Raw genomic sequence first — 19,249 nt, forward strand, 5'->3', positions numbered from 1 at the left:
TGACCTGAAAGTGTCCCTGTTTGAGGAACAAGGAAGTTTCACTGCGCGAGTTGCTACCCCAGATCTTGAGCCCGGAGGACGATTAAGAACATTCTACAGAGAGCTTTTTGGATGAAGATGCATGATGCCAAGTGGTAAACGAATGCTCAACAGAACAATTGGGTGGCAACCCCCATTTCCACAGAACCACCCAAATAGGCAACGGACTAAAAAGGGCAAGTGTGTCAATGCGGTAAGTTAATGATAATAGGGTCTCAAAAGCCAAATGTTTGATCTAGATTGGCATCGCCAGAAGAATGGCCAATCACATTGGGTTATTATTCCCAAGTAGTAGACGATCGAACAGTCGTCCCGATCGTCTCGCATAAAAATTGCACGCCTTCAAAGTTCTACGGTGAACTTTGCGATCCCAATTTCCACTCTTCCCTTGACAATGTCCACCACACCGTCTTCCATGGTGGTTAGTGGTAACCCGGGCATGGATTTGAAGATATTCCAGACGTGTCTTACGTTCAAAACCGAGCTTGACGTGGAAAATTCATTCCTGATGTTATCGGGCTGTGTTCACAGCAGGTAAGCATGTCAAGCTGGGATGGACGGGCGCCTCGTGTGTTGCACACTCATCAACAGAAGATGAGATGAAACAAGGAGTGAATCAGCAGGACGCAAGCAGGTGGAAAGCAGCCGTTGTTACAAGAACGAATATGTTATGCCATCAGCCGGTCTTTCCTAAGCTAGGTTGACTTTGAAAGTCCCATGGCTCTTCGACACCGAAAGGGAAAAGATATTAGACATCCGCTCAAGCCCCGACTGATGATTCAGGCGGACTAACTTGTATCGCGGAGACTGGATATGGTCATTAACCGTTGATTCGTCGGAACATTTGCATCTCTGATCATGGTTACAAGCATTTTCGAATGATTGCCCTTGCTCTTTTTCTCACAGAGTAGAATACCTTCCCAGGAGATAATGAGTAAACGAGTTCACGTCTACAAACTCAATAACTGCGGACTAATACCGGAGTTGGAAAAGAAAGATTTGAAGATCACTAGGAAGAGGCCAGGAGGGTCTTGTTTAAGCTCTATTACAGACGCAGAAGAAGCTGCGGAAGACTCGATCCACTTATACGATCTGCCCAATCTTCCGCACCAGAAGATTTCCTGTCGTGCAAAGATGTTGTCCGAACTCATCTACGAGAATGGACGATTGATTTGAATGTCTCGGCTTTTCGCAATCACATGGAGGCAATTCGAGGCAATTCGAGGCAATTTCGCAAGCTCGATGGATGTTGAGTGTTTCATTTTAAGCTACATATGAGAGTTTGTCCAGCTGTACATTTCCACCAAAAGATAAAGGCATCCTACTCTATGAACCCGATAGAAGACTTATTCATTGTTGGCAATGAAATCGAAGCCGTTATGATCATATCCGACATAATGACTTAGGTCTCCATCAGGAGGAAACAAGGATGGTCCGACTCAGCGTAACAAAATCCACAACTAGAGAGAGCAACCAAAGCAGCCAGTACAATAGAAAATGATCGTCAGCATAGTCAGAGCGCAAGCCCAACCTTGTCAGCACCATGGTAAGCCGTGCATCTCATAAAGACCGAGCACGTCCGAATTCAAATTTCATCTAGTCGACGCTTGCGATTTGTTGGTCCTGTTGCAATGACTTCAATGCCGCTGTCTGACGATGGACGAGCTCGTCTTTCCATGTCATCACCTGCATCATCGATGACTATGACTCGTTGTGGATCGGCGTAATGCTGGACAGTGGATGGTGAGATCGATGCAGAAGAGTCGGCTGGAAGACCTTTCCATGCTGCTACTCGCTCTTTGAGGGGAGCCAGTCTATCCTTGAGCTCAGGGAATTCGTTCTGAGGTGAAAGACCCGTTTGAAAGGCCAAAACAAGGCAACGGAGAGTCTGACCGAAGTCATATGTCTTGCTCAATTTTTTGATGCCGTCAAGTGTCTTGGAAAAGGTATACGGCCACTTGACGTGGGGGTATGCGAGGGCTTTGCATTTCTCTTTAATCCAGTCTGGAACACTGTTGAGACCACCGTTTGTGTCCATTGATTCAATCAACTGATATTGCGTCGAGACATGTTCCAAAATCTCGAGGCCGTGTCGTAACTCTTCAGTCCCCTCACACTTTGTATCACGGAAATTATACTCTTCCAAGCGGACATTGAAGAATGTGCGTAGTGTGTCCCGACAGACTTCCAGTGGAGGAGTATCAAAGAAGAAAAGACAGTACCGGGCCAGGTCATGTTTTTCGCCGTTCTTAGTTTCAGCATCAACTCCCTCCACGAGTACAGCATCGAATTCCCTAATCATTTCCCGGGTTTCTCTCGACCAAGTCACTGGTCCCGAGCGGGTCGCTTTGATTTCGTGCTTAGTGGACTGTTGGGAAACGCGCAGAAAGCTCTCAGCCGGCTCGGCCATCCCAATCTTCAACAGCTTGTACATTTTCCTAGGCAGTATTGCTGGACTCGCACTAGCTGGCCTTTGAAATGTCGTCAAGAATGGAGTAAAGTAGCGGACAACTCCATACTCAGTTTGGCATGCTGGGAAACTGGATACATCGCCTTGTGGCCTCCTTCGAGATCCAGAATACAGCTGAGATCTGGCAATGGCAGCCGCGAAACACTGTCGAACCGATGAGAATCGCAAACTTCTGAGCAGATCCACAACCCGTTCTGTATGTATCTCGGGGCAATTTGCGATGTCCAGATACGGAGGGCGAGGACCGAAATTTGCTCTCACTTGTAGAGCTCGCAACGCATCGTGAGCTATTGCAATGTATGTCAGGGAGTGAACCTGATTCCACAGGTCAAATTTGACCATTCCACGGGTATCGCCATCCGTGAGGTAAGAGTCCACGGCAAAGGATGTTAGAAATCGCTGTTCCGGGTTCTGAAAAGTGTATGGTTCTCGATCCTGGCCCGTCCATAACTTTTCAACAGCGTTAAGACAGTCTGCAGTGACAGACCATGTCCCTATGCCGCTTATCGCCCTCCACAGTTGCCTCGCAAGCTGTCTTGCACTTTCCTTGGTGTTCATTTTGCTTAGAATCTGGTCGAGGTTTTCCAAAGTAACATGTAAAGCCAAGACTTTGTGTGTCATATATCTAGCATCACGGAGCGCAAGATTTCCGTGGTCGAAGAAAGTTAGTAGGTGAGGAACATCGAAAGGCTCAATCTGCTCGATGTAGTTAGCTATTGCAGGTTCATCGATATCGTCACCGAATATGCCAGGAAAATCATTGTAGGTGCTGCCGACATCCGTATCTGCAAGCAGACTTTGGGAGGCATTCGTGGCCAAAGACAGCAATCTATTGATGATGTCTCTGCGGTATACATCGCGCGCCCAATCGAATATGTAATCAATAATTAAAAGTAGGCGAAGTGCTTCTTGTGGCCAGGTGATGTTTCCGTGCCATAATTGCAGTATGCGCTGAACGTAGTTAATCTCAGGTCTTACGGCTTGGGGGACAACTCACGTAGTTTGGTCCAGAATCTTTGTTCGTTTCTTCCACGTAGGCGCCTGAAACGCGCCATTCCTCTCCTTTATATGCCAAGTACCAAACCAGTGGCTTCATCCCGTATTGTTGGTTTTCACTTGTGGCCCGCGCAAGATCGCGCTGGAGCTGAAGCAAGTTACGAATTGCGAATCCAGACTGTAAGTCAATCTTGGAGAACGTGTCTGCACTTTTTTCCGACTTGGCCTCCAGGATTAGGAATGGAAATAGAAGTGGTATGCTTCCTTTAAGCGAAGTCATTCTGGCTGATTCGCCGACCAATTTGCCCATTGGACCTATCGTTTCTTTCAGAATCCTGTCCAATCTTGTCGTGACTCTGAGCCCCATCACACGATCGGGACGTTTCCCTTGCCGGAGGATCTTGTCGATTTTCTCCTCGTATTGAATCTCCACATCTGCTCGATCATCAAACAGGGGATTCAGGCCATTGTCAATTCTGCACTCGGGTTAGGTTACATGTTTGAGATTTCAATCTAGGTGGGCACTTACCTGTCTTCGCCTCGATTGCGCGGCCAGCATGAGCATGCTGTCCGCTTTTTCTGCCTGGTTTCCAGATCTTCTAATATGCCGTCAGGGGTAGTCACAGCGACTTGGATTTCGGACATCCAGAGACGTGCGCGACATTCAGGGCGAAACACACAGTTAGCATTGGGCGTACCCTTTGCGTGACCTTGTTGCTTACCAAGCAACCTCGATGCCGAATCGGGCGATGACAGCCGGTTCAACAAGCAAACGCCAACCAGCCTCGTTTTTATCCTGTTCGAGACATCGACGAGCCTTCGCGCTGAGGAAGTTGGCGTGTTGGAGAATGACTTGTCTCCAGGGTTTTTGGTCGGATTCGATAGTAATGTTTGCGCGATATTCATCAAGATTAGTGCCTCCGAGGGCCCTAATATCCTGAAAATAAGCTTCAGGGCCTGGAGCTTGGGACTGGTTGAGATCGAAGAACACATTAGATTCTCTCAAAAGTTTACGCCTTTCGATTTCCTCAGCAACCTTCGCCATTTGCGTAGTAACAAAGAAGACCGAGGATTCGAGAATTTGGTGAATAAGAGCAGATGATTCATTTTCTCGTTGTTGCAGCGGACGATGAAACGTTCCAACTATTAATAACTCGTAGCTGATACGAATCTGGCTAGTCAGGAGCGCCTGTTGAGCTGGCTCTCATAACTGCGGCGGCCTCTGTCCACTGTCCGAGGTACCCAGTATAGCCCCAGGCCCATAATGGACAACCCTTGGCGTTGAGAAGATGAGTGACAAGGGTTGTCGAGCGAGACTCTGAGGAACTCTAGGTAGATGGTTGAAGGATCAACAACAACAACAACAGCACGCTTATTCACCTCGTCTGTCTTCTATGTATGTAAGTCTCACTAAGAACATTTCATGGCCTCAATACCGAAAGCCGGGTTCCCTTGTGGCGCGGAATAAGCCAACAATCCTGTTGTACACAGAATGAGAATGGATCTCTCTGCTTGATTGTGTTCTGTCCCCCTGGCTATTCAGAGAGACTCTGCCTGTTTATATATACATTGGCCTGTAACCTGAAGAGCATTCCTGAAACCTCCTATTCCGTCGCCATCCTATCACAGGTCTGCGAGAACAACGAGGTTGAGGTAGTTTTCGCAGTTGGTGAAACGCCTAGCGTCTTAGGTAGTTTGCCACAGTGGCGCTCTCGCGACCCTGTCAACAAATCCCGAGTACAATATGCGGCTAAAACTGGATATCTAAGGCCGTGCGAAGTTCCTAGTTCGAAGGCAGGTCCAGAACGACATCAACGCCTCGTGGCTTGTTTGGCAACCATAGGCACGACCTTCGAAATCATTGCTGACAAGTAAGCTAGTTGGCGGAGACGAGGGAAGCCACAGCAGCCAATGTCGGCCCGCTGTCAAAGAGAAATTCCAAGAACAAGCCAACTCCCCAGTCCAGACTCCGGACAGAAGATCGATGGACAAGACACAGATCCTATGGACAGGAGGCCCTAGGATGTTCACACGCGGGAGATGTGGAAGGACGAGGGCGCATGAAAACGCTGAAAGTCATGACTCTCGGATCTCACAGGTCGATGCCGAGAGAACAGGGCTCAATATGTTTGCCTTGAATGAAGATTCCTCTGCGGGGGTGGCAAGGGGTCAGACGCTGGAGATGATTTTGCTGGGGAGGATGGCTCCATCCTGTGCAAAGTCTAGTGGAAGCCATCCTTGATCCTCTACGTCGCTCCTTGCCCCCAGCCCTTCATGCCGACCTGCACTATCTGCTTGGGATCTCATCAATGCTTCATGGCATTTCCCCTCAGTCCACGATGGTGTTGTTCGACCGTATCTATCCAGTGACTTCACATCAAGATCTGCTCTATCGATCAGCAGTTTAACTGATAGTTTATGCCCCATTCTTGCTGCCCATGGTAATGGAGTCTGTCAGTAAGTCACCCTTTGTGGTTGGATGAATGGGCTACAAGGTCTCTTCGGTCGAAATGGGAGAGTGAAAGATTAATATGCGGCAACTCAAGGCGGTGTGGCACGAACCTCGAGCCGTGAACGCGTCCCCCCATGGCAGCTAGCACCGAAGTCGTCAACCTGCTGGTAGTCTCACAGCCCAGGCAAGGTCTCGAGGGGCACCGTGCTGAACTTCCTACTTTGAAAGCGGAACTGGCATGGCGAAAATCTAGCAATCGCACATCTACCGGTCGAAGCTGCCTAAGGGAAAGTATTCGGCGCATCTTCATTACGAGACCGACGAATCGAAGTCAGGCTGTATTGGACTCCTAGCCAGAGCACGTACCAACGCGAGGTGCGACCCTCTGTCACTCTCGATGAAGCAACGAAGTGGGGGTGGTTAGTTCCGCAAAACACCTCCATTGGCTCTGAACACCACAACACATACATCACATAACGGTACGGGTTGACCGCCACGGAGATATATCCACTGGACCTGACACATCGCAGTCATGACTCCACCAGATCTAGCGTCTGTGTCGCAAACCGATTCCAAAGATGGTGGGCATCCTGTAATTCGCATCCTGCGGTCCTTGGAAAACCCGGGGGATTTCCCTTTCGCTTACGTCTCGAAATGTGTCCGATTTCCGCGGTCCCTCCATCCCGTCCGGCATCGACTCTCGCTAACCAACTAGCCAGTACACAACTCCGCTTTTTCAGCTCGTCTCGAGGAAATTCAACCAGGGCCACGTTGGACGAGAAATCGAGTTTCCTTCCGCGGAGGCCTCTCGAGTCACAAGACGGTTTCAAACAACAAACTCAGAAGTCACAAGGAGCGGGGAGGAGGGGGAAAGAATTTGGATTCCACAAGTTCGGGTGGAGGAGTGTGTAATTAGTACGTTGTTGATGGCCACTACATCCCCGGACGTCCAAGAACTGTCTGTGGGAGACAACATTTCCTATTTGCAGCCCATACAAGCTTGTGACCTGAGGCAATTGATCAGGTGGGTAAGTACCGTAGCGGAAATCAACTGGAACTATCCAACGACTTTCCCGCCTCCTTGCGTTTGACCGATAGCAAGAGATCGAGCATAGCAATGCATTGGAAGGAATAGAGGAGGGAATTGTCATCAGGAACCCGTTGATGGAGGAATTGGGTAGGAGATACACTATTTCTTTTCGTCAAGTATCGAGATACATGGACTTTCAAAATGGTTGATGCCTTTGCAAGACAGTACTAGAGACTCGTTGTTCGTAGAATTCGATATCAATCGAGGCCTCCTTTTAAAACACGTCGCTCACTTCCGTAGATGCTGCCATATACACTGGTCGTGAGATTACTACCCCTCTTTGCAATCATTTCGTGGGTTTCGTGTCTTGTCAGATAAAAAATGTGAGCTGAGATGCTGGACTCGTCCTCCTTGTGCTCTGCTTCAATCAAAAATAGTTGACTGCGCTGTTCTCTTGGCGCGAGAGTGGTTTTACCTTTCTCGTTATGGCAAGTAGTATTGATATGCAATGGCGACCTATGCAATATACGGAGGGCAATCTGTTTCGAGAAGTCTTCTGAGCATCTGACGATTGTCTGCGCTGTAGAGTATCTGAACGGGTAAAGTAAGTCGGAAGGTACAACGGTATGGTGCGGCTATGCGGATTTGTAGATCGACTTTGTATCGGCGAGAAACCAAGGAGGATCCGAAACTTGGAATTGGATACCTCAGTGGCGCAAATCTGAGAGTCAACTGGGCTTCTCCTTTCCATCGTGTTGCGATTTCCGAGGCGCCGTTGTCTCCTATGCCACGTATTAGATGGATGAAGGCCAAGTTCTGCTGCTGTGTGCACCCACCACGTAATGTAGAGAGAGCTTTGCTCCATTTTGAGAACTGTACCACAGCTTGAGCCTTATCGCAAACTCCGTAAATGCGACATAGTGTCCTCGAAGATGAGAGGTCTCTCAGTGTCGGAGCACTCTCTCGCGGATCATTGGATATAAAAGTTGAGAAGATCAAAGATCCGGTGCAACGACTGTTGACCTTGGCCCTGGGCTCTTCTCTCAAGCTCCTCGTCGAATCAGCCATCTCCGTCAAGCATAAAGAGGTTGAAAAGACGAGGCCATCTGTAAGCTGACCTAAAACAAGAGGCGCGGGCTGAGCGGCTTCGATCTGTAAACCTCCTGTGCGACAAACGCCCGGAAACCATCGCCGTGGGCTTCTGGACCTTGCCAAACAGTACTCGTCGGGAAAATCTGCAACACAAACGGGCGGCGGGATGTCCAGGGTAGGAATGATCTTGATAGAGCGAGTGCAGCTGGCCAAAACTTTGTCATGGCTGAGAGCCTGTACACGGAGGGTGTAAGAAACATTACATTCCCCTTGACAACGCGGCTGCAGCACTGGATGCCGTTTTCCAGTCTCGAAACGAGGGAGAGAAGCCGGCAGATCTCGAAGGAATCCAAGATTCTGCCCTAAAAGTTCTGATTGGAGGCTCTTGGGTATGTCGAAATGGAAGAAACACTTTGGTGTGCTCTTTCTTTGCTCCTCAGTCCCGATGAAATCTGTGGCTCTCTTGACGTCGTCTAGCTGCAAGAGCTGTGGCCGAGATCAGCACCCGAAGGCGAGGCAATTTTCATGAATGTGCCAACCGTACTTTTTGTGCCCTCTGAAGGATGGTGTCAGAATACCAATCCAAGCAACGGATGGTATTGACCAAGACACCTGGTTCTGTAAGCAGCTCAATGCATTCCCAAGGAGCTTAACCCACCCTCCAGCGAGATTTTGAAAGTTTCGAATCTGACATCTGTCGGCTCCGTCACGGAGATATAGCCATCAATCCCTGCGTCACCCAGAAAGTAGGGATCTTTGCTTGCATTAATGGTGAGCCCGTTGAGAAATGTCACTTCCATAGATAGGGTGATGCCAGTGGGCAGCATTCGCTCCCCAAAGAGTTGTGAGATTGTCGAGAATGTTGCGGACAAGCATAGACATGGACTTCTCCGGTCCATTTGGGCCGTTTATATGGTCCCGGAAAGGATGGCTGAACCTCTGTGCCACAAACTATCTAGTCGTATTCGGCCTTGGGAGCTGTCAGTAAACAGGCTCTCCTCGCGCCTAGATTCGAGCCAGTAGACTTCCTGGGAGAAACCACAAATATGGACCAACTAGATCAGCAGGAGGCTTCCCGCGGCACATCCTCTCCCGAAACCCCAGAATTCCTGCTTTTGGTTCGATCTAAAGGGACCATGAATATGCGGAGAAGAGACTACACAGCTGGCAAGCTACCATCTGCATGGCCCCTTTGCGCGGAACAAACGGGAAGTGGTCATTTTGGAGTGGAGTTGTCCACATCCCCTTGGTGGGCATTTGTATCAGGCCGCGGTTCGTATCTTCAATTATTGCAGCATCATCTCATGTCACTTAGTTTACACTAGTCTTTGTCTCAAGAGTCAGCTAGACCTTGGCACATAAAAATAACGCACCCGAAACAATGTTCCCCGGACACAGCAAATGCTCTGTGCCCAGCGATATCTGGCCCCTCCCTCATTGTATTGCTAAAGTCGATCTACTAGAGTTCCACTAAAACGAACCTGTAACCATCTTCGATGGACAACTGGCTCGGTCAGTCATCTCGGGGAGAATTTCAATATTTGGGTGTGAACTTCGCGGTGGCCGTCCACCATATCTTCCATTATTCCTAGTCTCTCTTCATTTTTGTCACCTTGGAAAGTTATCCGCCGCTCACTCACAGCAACGGAAACCGGTGTCCATTTTATTAACCTGAACGTCTCCCTCAAATTGACATCTCCTCTGCCATGGTGCCCCGGCTTCGCCGAAACCCTGCTCCTCAGCAACGTTAATATCTCGCATCGTTGACTTTTGTCCGATTTGCCCTGTGAACGGCTCTGCGGAGGGCTGCCCAGGAAAGTTGTCCAAGGAAACCTCCCCCCAGCCACTATTTTCGACTCTACTGATGTCGAACGCCGGCCAAGTGGCCGGATTAAGAGAGGGGCCGGAACCGATCGTGAAATCAACTTCCTCTGCGACTGCGCTCTCATCTACCAGAAACGCAGCAGTGGAGTCGGGAAAAAATGGCTGTTTCTGTTCCTGAGTAGAGTAGGGCGTTTGGAGATTCCAATTCGCAGGGTGTGCAAAGCTGCTTCGAGGAGCAGTGGGCATGGGAGAGTCCATGTAAGAGGGTGGGGGTAGCTGAGCGGCCTCAAAGCTGAAGTCTCTTGCTGGCATGAAACTTCTTCCAGGAGTAGTTGCGCCAGCGTCGTATGGATAAAAATTTGAGCTTGATGCGCATTCCTCGTCCCTAAGAGCTCCTGGGCGATATCCTGATTTTAGTTGGCCCGTACCGGTGAAGCCTGTAAACTCTGGTCTTGGAGGATAGTCGTGGACAGCGTTCTCTGTCGCTCCTTCTGGGCCTGTATACATGGTCACCGGCTTTGCAGCTTCACTCGTTCTTCCTCTGTCTTCTCCGTTCTCGCATAGTTTCTTACCAAGGAGCTCAAATAGCACCTGCGGCAGTTACAGTCATTAGAAAATGTGTCTACGAGGGTCTAGTGTAGTCTTACCTCCAGCGCTTTGCTGCATCTTGCAGCCGCTATGCTTCGTTGGCCCAACTCGGATAGAATATCTCGACCAATTTCGGCATCTCTGAGAACCCCAGAAACGCCTTCGTCTCGGGCCCGTTCCCAGGCATAGGAGATCAACGAGATAACGGCGAAGAACGTAGAATAGATTGTAAACCAGTAGGGGCCATTAAGCATATCCGCTTTCTTCATGTTCTTCATACCAATGATCACGTCGTGACTGGCATATAAGCATGCCATTGCATAGGTATAGGCTCGTGCATCCGACTGATTTCTCATTGCATGGTGAGAGAAGCTCAGCAAAAAGGGCCGGTAGAGAATTAGTCGCGCGTGTGCGTAGGCGATGTACAGAAGCTCTCTTTGAATCCTAAATCAATGCATCTTGTACTTTAGCACTGGCCAGTAACCAGAGGACAATATTGTAGAACCCTTGAACTCATGCGCTTACCTGAGAGGCTTCAGAATTCTGTCGTTGTCGTTGGAGAGCTCCCATGGTAGGTTTACCCACCACAGTTTTAGTTCGTACTCAACCTCACACACTCTTCGGTAGCTCACTCGGTATTCACCGGGTCGGTTGGCACCGTTGGCTAAGCCAACACTCCCATGACGCACAGGGTATACATATCTCAAGATCTTAGCCAAAATCTGAACCAGCCTAGTATGTGCATTTACAGCTGTTATTGCCGGCAGTTGCTGGACCTGGCACACCATGATTCCATGCGGAGCTATGCACATGTCGTCGACTTCTTGAGGCATCTCTTGGTCGATGTCTTCTTCGTTGATCGCCGGCGGCAAGCCTAGAATCGCACAGATGTATGTCTCCATGTTTCGCACAGCCCAGAAGACACGTTTACGAGTTTCCTGCTCGACTGGATCGAGAACGCTTGGTAAAGACCGGTGGAGGCCTATTTGTAGAGACGCTGCTACCGCCGCAGCGATGTATGAATGACACGCAGACATCTTTCCTGAACAGTGTAAGAAATATATCACGCACAACAGTGCTTGAAGAGAGTTGAGCTCGCGACAGTCAGAGATGTCAATAAGACCCCTGGCGGCCGCCAAATATTGTGTTCTTCACAGGTAAGCAGCAGCCTCAATATACTGGTCTCGGTCGAGGAGCATACCCTTCATGAATTGCAATTGTAGAATTCAAATCAACAGATTTGCTTCTCAGAAAGAGCCAACCTAAAGCCAGCACTGAGTACACCAGCGCACGAGGCCTCGCGTCTTGGATGCCGTAGTTCTCGGGTTCTGTCTCGTACATCCAGTCAAACAGTTGACTGAATGTGGGTCGGTGGATGAACGAAAGGACCGCACACCCATGACCAAGAGCGCAATCGACAAGTTTTTGTGCCGTTCCCTTCGGCGGCAGTAGAGCGATTCCTGGTTCAAGAGGTGGAGAAGGACTTTTGGGAGACCACGGAACGCTCTGGAGGGGAGTGAACACCGCACCATCTTCAGCGTCTGTGGCACCTTGTTCAACAAAACGCTCTCCAAGGCCTTGGAGAAAGACAGGACCTGATGAGTGACCGTGGTAGCCCCATCCACCCCCGTCATCGAGGCAGAGCCGGCCAGTGGCTGTAAGAATTGTCTCCAGAGAATCTTCATCATCTTGATCGGCTCTTCGAGCTGGATGTTCTGAGAAAGACAGCCCTGTGTCGCCTGATCCCACTGAGCGAGAATTTCCACCAGCCAGAAGCTGGTCTCGTATGGTAACATGAATATTTGGATCGTCTAAATTGTGAGTAGGAAAAAGGAAATGGAAAAGATGCTCTAGCCTCCGAGACTTGATTTGAAGTTCCTCATAGCGATTTCGTCCGGGTATTCTCCATCTGTTCGACGAGTATTCATACGTACACTCTATCAGTTTAGTTCAGTGAGTAAAGCACGCCTTGTGACGGATTCTAGATGGCGCATACCGAGGCCGTCCACTGTACATAGGGAACATGGTTGGTCGCCATTGCATTTTGATTTCCTCCGCCGACACTTGTCGCATGCCCGTGTAACGCGAGTTCTCTTGGTGGTATTCATAGGGAAAGGCTGCTCCAGCTGCTAGTGTGGCAGAGTAATGAAGCATTGCATGTTGGCGGGACGCTCATATTTCTGTGACGGCCGCAGAAGCTCCTCAAGTAGTTCCTTAGGACCATCACGAACGAGATCGATGAGCGATTGGCAAGCTCCCGACCCCGCAAGTTTACCAATATTTTTACCTAAAGGATAGTTCTGCTGCAAGGCCCAGCCCACTGACGACACCATCTTGGTCACCGCCGATTCATTTGCTTTCGTGCCCGTAGGAATTACACACTGACAAGGCATAGTCATCATCGATAGGTGTCGCTTGTGATCCGAAAATTTCTCATCGACTCCCCGGTTAAGTTTGTTTTTATTTCTGGGGCAAGTGGTAATGGCACAAGCTGGCGGGACATTCGCCTGTCGAAGTGCCAGAAACTGCCAAGGCGCGGGAGACCTTTGCAATGAGGAACTACGAAGGACGGTGAGAGTCAAAGTTTGGTTTGCTTAATGTCTCTTCGGCTTTATTGGCTCCTACAGATCATGCCGCCATCCTCGCCGATCCCATCTTGTGTCGGAGAAGCGCCTGTGACATTCCACAGCTCGTTACCTACGCATGGCTTACACCAGAATATGCCCTTGGGATCGTATTGCTTCTTTAGAGCCAAGAGTCGCGGGTAGTTGGAGCCCCAGAAGGTGGTTTGCCAATTGGGCTCGGTTGGGTCAGCTTCGTTGACATATGCACCGGTATACGGATCGAGGACGCGCAGAGCTTCGATGGCGCTGTTGCGTAGTTCGTTCGTTACAGAGGTCTTTTGAGTCTGGTTCAAGGGCGTCCAATTTCGGTACGTAACTTTAGGGGAACACGGACTGTAGTCAGTACGAAGCGCCGGAGTCGTGGAAGGAAATTATGTACTTACCGAAATGAATATAGGTATTGTTTCGCCACGCGGGACATACTGAGTTGTTTCCACCTGGGATTTTAGCATTTCGAACACCTTGGCCGGCAACGAGATGGTTAAGCAGTGTCCAGGTGCCGTTTGAGGCCACGCGTAGAGCATTATTCAGTGATGTTTGGTTGCCAGTAAGAGCGCCACGGGTCAGAAGGCGTGAACCCAAACGTTCTGATGGTCCAACAGCCTCAGGCTGGTTAGTCATCCAGAATTTGGTGAAATCCGAGATTGGGATGGTGTAATTTGAAACAAAGACCTCGTCACTCCAATTTGTAGTGTTGATCTTGGTGATGACCGGGTCCATGACAGTGGTTGCCTGTGCTGGTGTTTTGTTTGGGAAGAAGTATCCACCGAAAATCATGCCGGCTTGATTGGGAGGATTTGAAGCATAATATGGCACGAAATAGTGATAGCCGTTGGCTCCTTTGTCGGATAATTTAGGCACTTGCGATGTGAAATATGTAGAAATCGACCAAAAAGTGTCGCTGTTGCTGGTTGTGTTGAACCAAAATATCGTAAGGCTGCCAGGAAGTGTCGGATATACCTTCATGGTTACGCTGATGAGAACACCGAAAGTCGAGCCTCCTCCCTATGATTTTGGTCAGAATTCTCTCCGGGATATTTCTAAGCCTAGCTTACCCCTCGCATAGCCCAGAACAAATCGGGATGTGAATTTTCATTGACGGTGAGGAACTTGCCGTCCGGAGTGACCACTTCCATTTCAAGAACTTGATCGGCTCCGAGTCCATATGTAGAGCTTATTGGGGAATGGCCACCTCCAAGGACCCATCCACCGATACCAACCGACATGTCACCGCCTGCAATAACTGTAAGGTTATGTTTTGCTACTGCTTGGTAAACTTCAAACATCCTGGATCCAGCGGCAATCTTGACAGAGCCAACTCCACCATAAGGTAGAGCTCGGGTGTCACTAGTGTTCACTGAGATACCCACGATTTTGTGGGTCCAGATGGACAAGGACTGTCCACCAGAGGACCTATATCAGTCAGTATCATGATATTGGAAAGAAAAGTCTTTCATTCTCACCTGGACAGGAGATCATGACCAGTTCCTTTGACTATCAATCGCACGCCTGTGTTTGAGGCAAATTTCACCGCTGCCTGTACATCAGAGGCGTTGGTGGCGTGTACAACATATGACGGGTAAGCAGCTGCTGAGCAAGGTGCCAGAGGTGACGGCAGACATCCATCGTCATTGTAGTCAACGGAGATGGGATTGTTAGCATGAAAGTTCGAGTCCGTCCATTGGGAAAGCACAAAAGCACATGTGGCGTTGTTGAACAATGTATTTTCCGGATGACAGACAGATCCAGGAGGGACGTCCGCAAAAAGCTTGCCAGACACCGTTTTATTCAGTTCTTGCCATGCGGACTGTGCAGGCCAGTTTGTTGACGAAGGAACTGGTTTGCAATATGTAGAAGGGGCAGCAAGGGCTTGCTGCAGTGAGACAAAGAGCAGCAAGAGCGCCATGAGATAAGCCCAAGATAGAGGAGGGCTCATCGTGAAAAGGTACGCTTCAGGCGTAAGATAGACTTATGAGACCAAGAGTTTCAAAGCAAATCATGGCTGTTGCGGGAGTAGGAAGTTTGCCTGAGCTGCGGTTTATATAGTCGACAGAAGTTGTCTTCATCCACAGGGTAAGATGGGCTTTTGACATCGCCAAAAGAAGCGGCCAATCTCAGTCATTCTCTTTAGGGCAAATCCGAATACGTGACGAGATTCTGCCTTGCAGGTTCAAACGACATGGGTGTCGCGAGGAACTCAAGTGCCATGAATCTGGACAAATGGCCGTCGACTCAGCTATTGTTTCCGAACATGGCGATTCCCTCTCATCACCCTGTTGGCCTGCCTTAATTGTGCTGGTGACATTTAGAAGAAAAAGATGATGAAGTTCATCTGTCGATGTTCGCACAATGGGCCGAAAAGCGTAAAGTGCCAATGTCTTAGGCGAGGAAGGATCCTTCCCCTCAAAAGCTCGACGTTTAGAGTTAGATACCTCTGGCCTAGCTAGTATTTAGCATCAATGCGTTAGGTATAACTGGAGTCCAGCCCAGATCAAGGCTGACTCCGATTCTGCCTCGCCACACGTGGAAGGTAGATATTGATCAACTCTAACGTCACCGAAGCACCCATGCATGCATTCCTCAAGTTCGGTATCCCGTTCTCGCGGATGATAGGAACAGGCCTCTGATTTCCTGGCTTTCGATGCGGGTACCATACCCGGGATCATGGGTATCATCCGAACCCGGCAGGACTAGTCACACAAGTGCCGGTCAGCCACTTTCGTGGCCCTGTTGCAGCAATACGGTCTGCTATGAAGCTCATATCAGGGTTGAGGCTGCAGATGTTTCTCTCAAAGCAGGTATAGGTGGTACTAGATAGATATCTGCATTGGGCAGTCCCCTACGAGGTGCCGAGTACTTCGTACTAAGGATGGCATGCCTGGCGAGGCTGGTACCTGGTGAGCCGGATTCAAAAGTAAGTGGCACAGTCTGACAAAGTAGAGTGATGTGTATTGGATCGAAGACACCCTTCATTGACAGCAAGTATATTGTTTACCTTTAATAATGGCGATAACTCTGTCTTTCATCCTACAGTGTTAGTTACATTCTGTATAGAGACCGCTTCAACGTGATCGAGCAGTCTTGAAACATATATTTCGGATCAGGTTCTGGTATCGCCCTCGCCGCCTTTATTTCAGATAGCAGAGCACAGGGTAAAGGCCACGAGGCTGCGCCTTGTTCTCCCCAGGGCTATGGTCACGTGTCAACGGAAAAGGAAAGGAAGCCGATCCCCAATCAAGCCACCAGCCAGACCAGGTTTCTCCGCACCTCCCTCCATCGAGAAATTTGGTAGCCGTGCGCACAATGATCTCTACAGAAATGCTCTTCCTCTGATGTCAAGTCCTTTGCCCCTGAAGGAGACGAGAAAGATGGCTTCTGCGACGCCGGCGTCATTGTCGGCTACGCTGCAGACATCAATTGTCCTTTGCCAGCGATTCGCTGCATCACTCGCCCCAAATTCGCCGTTTGAAGTGCCTGAAAGCGACTCAACCGCACCTTCTCCCTTGATCCTTTTACATGCTGCCGCGACGACTCTCAGGGCGCAAGTGACCAAGTTGTCGCTATTAGCAATTACGCCTCCGTTCACCGCGACCGCCGTGACCACATGTCTCCTCCCATTAAACGAATCAATCCTCACTTCGCTAGTCACAGCCGCACTGCTAACGACACCCGACCAGACTATACCGTCTTTCTCTGCCGAGTGCCGCAATCTGGCTGCCGCAGCACTCCGTGATATGCAAACTCTCCTGCGACTCCTAGAGGCACGGAGTCAAACGGAGAAGCCCACAGCCGAACTTGAGGAAAGAGAAAAGAAAGGCTTTACAGAAGCCGCTGGCAAGATCTGGGACGACTGCGATAAACTCATTCCCTTGGCTACCGAGGGCGTTGCCGGATATGTCGTGCGGAAGTCGAACCAGTGGCTCGACCTCATGAAAGATGCGGTGAAGGAATTGGAAGATTGGGATCCCGAGGATGATATCGATGGCCACGACCCGTTCGGCATCAACCTCAGTGATCACGATGAATCTGATGACGCCAATGACGAAGACCGTCACAACGATCGAGTCGCCATATCTGCAGGCGTCAAAGAACAAGCACTCAAAGTTTTGAACCGCATTCCGCAAAGCATTCACGTCGTCATTAAGCAAAGGCTCGAGAAGATTCCAACGGCCCAAGCCACCACGGCCAGCCGCAGGTCTGACTTGGACACGCTTCTCAGACAATTCCGTAGTATTTCTGAACTTATCGACGAATCTGCCGAAGGCATGTATCTGGGAGACCTTGAATTATGTCTCAAGAAGGCAGGCGAAGCTCGGGCGCTTACCATTGAGGTGGTGGAATCGGTACTGCACCGATCTCAGAGGTGAATAAAACGACAACAGCGGCAATGGAGACCAAGGAAGATAGATACGTCCAACGAGCACTTGAATGGATTCGACAGGTCGACCCCGGTGGATATTCGAAGAATCAAACGTGACGCGTTCTCGTCAACAGTGAAACCGTCATTGCGATCGAATACTATTTCTCGCTACATTTCAATGTTTCATGTCAATCTCTGTGTCAATGGCAACCTTTCTGACGACCAGGTCTTCCTCTCAACCTCCAGTACCCTCCTCGCCCATCCGACCGTGATGCATGTCCAAATGACTGCCCACACCGTGGGAGCGCCCCAGCCAATACCATAGGCAATGTCATCACTCGTGAGGTATATGGCCACAATTAGCACTGCGCCGATAACAATTGCGGGGATGGACCAGAACCAGAGCAAGTGCATCAGCAGCGCTCGAAAACGGGGAGAAGCATGGTATCTAACTAGAGCGGCCGTGCGAAAATCCTTCCCCCCTTTTCCGTCCACAGCACAGATGTCCTCGAACAGGCAGAATGTGAGCGGTGGACAGACTGAGTTCTTCACATGTGAACTGAGCCGGAAGTATCTTAGCGTCCAATGATGGTGAGCGGCCCAGCCGTTGACAACCAGTATCACGCCGGTCACAATCATTCCGACCGGCATGGGAAGCGCTAAAGCTCGGACTGAAGGATAATGCGGAATGCTGAAAATGATCAAAATGATCATCATGACTGTGAAAGGCGTCATCAGAACGTATTGGGTGCTGTCGAATCCCCAAAACCGCGGACTGCCAAACAATGGCCGATATTGATCACTTGATCGTATTAACCGCCAGCTTCGAACTGCAAACTCATAGCCAGTGACGAAGCCAAACAAACTTGTGATGATGGCAAAGTAGATCCCTATTAATGCAGGTCAGTTGCTCCGTCCTCTAGAATGTCGATCACACAATCGCAGCTTACCAGATCTCATGTTGGTGCCTTTACTCAGCCCGTAGTACAGCGCGATCGGAAGAAAACAACATTCTGCAAGGACCAAAACTGTGAAGATTGACACGGACAGTGTATGGTGTCGCACATCGAACGGCAATGGAGGCGGCTCGTCGAGACTTTTCCAGCCGTCCCCACAGATTAGTGCATTGAACTGCTCTAAAGCAAGATGGTCCGGAGGCGTTGTGGTGGTGGTGGTGGTGGTGGTGGTCGAAGTTTCAGAGGTTCGCTGTTCAACAGGTTTCACATCACCACCACAACCGGAAGACTTCTGAGATGGGCGCTCTTCCTGAGTCTTTTCGGTGGTCCTGTTCGCCATCGTTCTACAGTCGGACAAGAGGGCTTTGAGCAACTCGCGCAGGTGCTGTTTATGTTGTAGTCACGTTGCCTTGCGCTTCAACGAGGTAAAGCAGGAAGTCGGTTGAGGAACAGTCAACGATATATCCTTTCGACTTTCGGCTTCGAGCAGACACTGAGCGATGCAAACTCCAGCATCGAGTTTCTTGGTTCGAGGCGCAGCAGGTGTGCTCGCAGGGGTTCGTCATGGACTTGTGGCGGATTTCACGAAGCAATCGAGCGACGGACCAATCGCATCCAGGCTATTGGCGATGGGTAAGCAGCTGGGCAGGAAGACCACGTCAACACTCGCCCGATCGCGCAACACCCTCGTCGCCATTCGCTGCAAATAAAGTGGCCCAATTCGGCATTTGGGCCTAGAATCTGGCGACAACTTGCCACCGGTCTTTGGACCGGAACCACAATTCTCCGTATATATATGCACATGACCTGACCTCGCG

The 19,249-nt window shown here is 49.8% G+C and overlaps 5 protein-coding genes across 5 annotated transcripts; 1 reads left to right on the plus strand and 4 right to left on the minus strand.

Moving 5' to 3' along the window:
- Window positions 1-1,624: 1,624 nt before the first annotated feature.
- A1O5_07747 (uncharacterized protein) lies at window positions 1,625-4,150 on the minus strand (the record flags this gene model as incomplete). The annotated part of the gene is made up of 3 exons (XM_007748336.1): window positions 1,625-3,460; window positions 3,507-3,981; window positions 4,035-4,150. The coding sequence occupies 3 exons, from the start codon at window positions 4,148-4,150 to the stop codon at window positions 1,625-1,627; spliced, it is 2,427 nt and encodes an 808-aa protein (XP_007746526.1).
- A 73-nt stretch (window positions 4,151-4,223) lies between these two features.
- A1O5_07748 (uncharacterized protein) lies at window positions 4,224-4,550 on the minus strand (the record flags this gene model as incomplete). Its single annotated transcript, XM_007748337.1, has 1 exon — window positions 4,224-4,550. The coding sequence occupies one exon, from the start codon at window positions 4,548-4,550 to the stop codon at window positions 4,224-4,226; it is 327 nt and encodes a 108-aa protein (XP_007746527.1).
- A 5,161-nt stretch (window positions 4,551-9,711) lies between these two features.
- On the minus strand, window positions 9,712-15,051 carry A1O5_07749 (uncharacterized protein; the record flags this gene model as incomplete). The annotated part of the gene is made up of 9 exons (XM_007748338.1): window positions 9,712-10,494; window positions 10,551-10,935; window positions 11,017-11,640; window positions 11,693-12,302; window positions 12,356-12,400; window positions 13,204-13,431; window positions 13,499-14,120; window positions 14,171-14,528; window positions 14,579-15,051. 9 exons carry the CDS (start codon window positions 15,049-15,051, stop codon window positions 9,712-9,714), a joined length of 4,128 nt encoding a protein of 1,375 aa, XP_007746528.1.
- Window positions 15,052-16,483: 1,432 nt separating this feature from the next.
- Window positions 16,484-17,482, plus strand: A1O5_07750 (uncharacterized protein; the record flags this gene model as incomplete). Its single annotated transcript, XM_007748339.1, has 1 exon — window positions 16,484-17,482. One exon carries the CDS (start codon window positions 16,484-16,486, stop codon window positions 17,480-17,482), a length of 999 nt encoding a protein of 332 aa, XP_007746529.1.
- A 176-nt stretch (window positions 17,483-17,658) lies between these two features.
- On the minus strand, window positions 17,659-18,771 carry A1O5_07751 (uncharacterized protein; the record flags this gene model as incomplete). Its single annotated transcript, XM_007748340.1, has 2 exons — window positions 17,659-18,365; window positions 18,426-18,771. 2 exons carry the CDS (start codon window positions 18,769-18,771, stop codon window positions 17,659-17,661), a joined length of 1,053 nt encoding a protein of 350 aa, XP_007746530.1.
- Between the last annotated feature and the right edge of the window lie 478 nt (window positions 18,772-19,249).

Source organism: Cladophialophora psammophila, assembly GCF_000585535.1.
Source record: "Cladophialophora psammophila CBS 110553 chromosome Unknown aczJe-supercont1.12, whole genome shotgun sequence".
In the NCBI taxonomy this organism is placed as follows: Eukaryota; Fungi; Ascomycota; class Eurotiomycetes; order Chaetothyriales; family Herpotrichiellaceae; genus Cladophialophora; species Cladophialophora psammophila.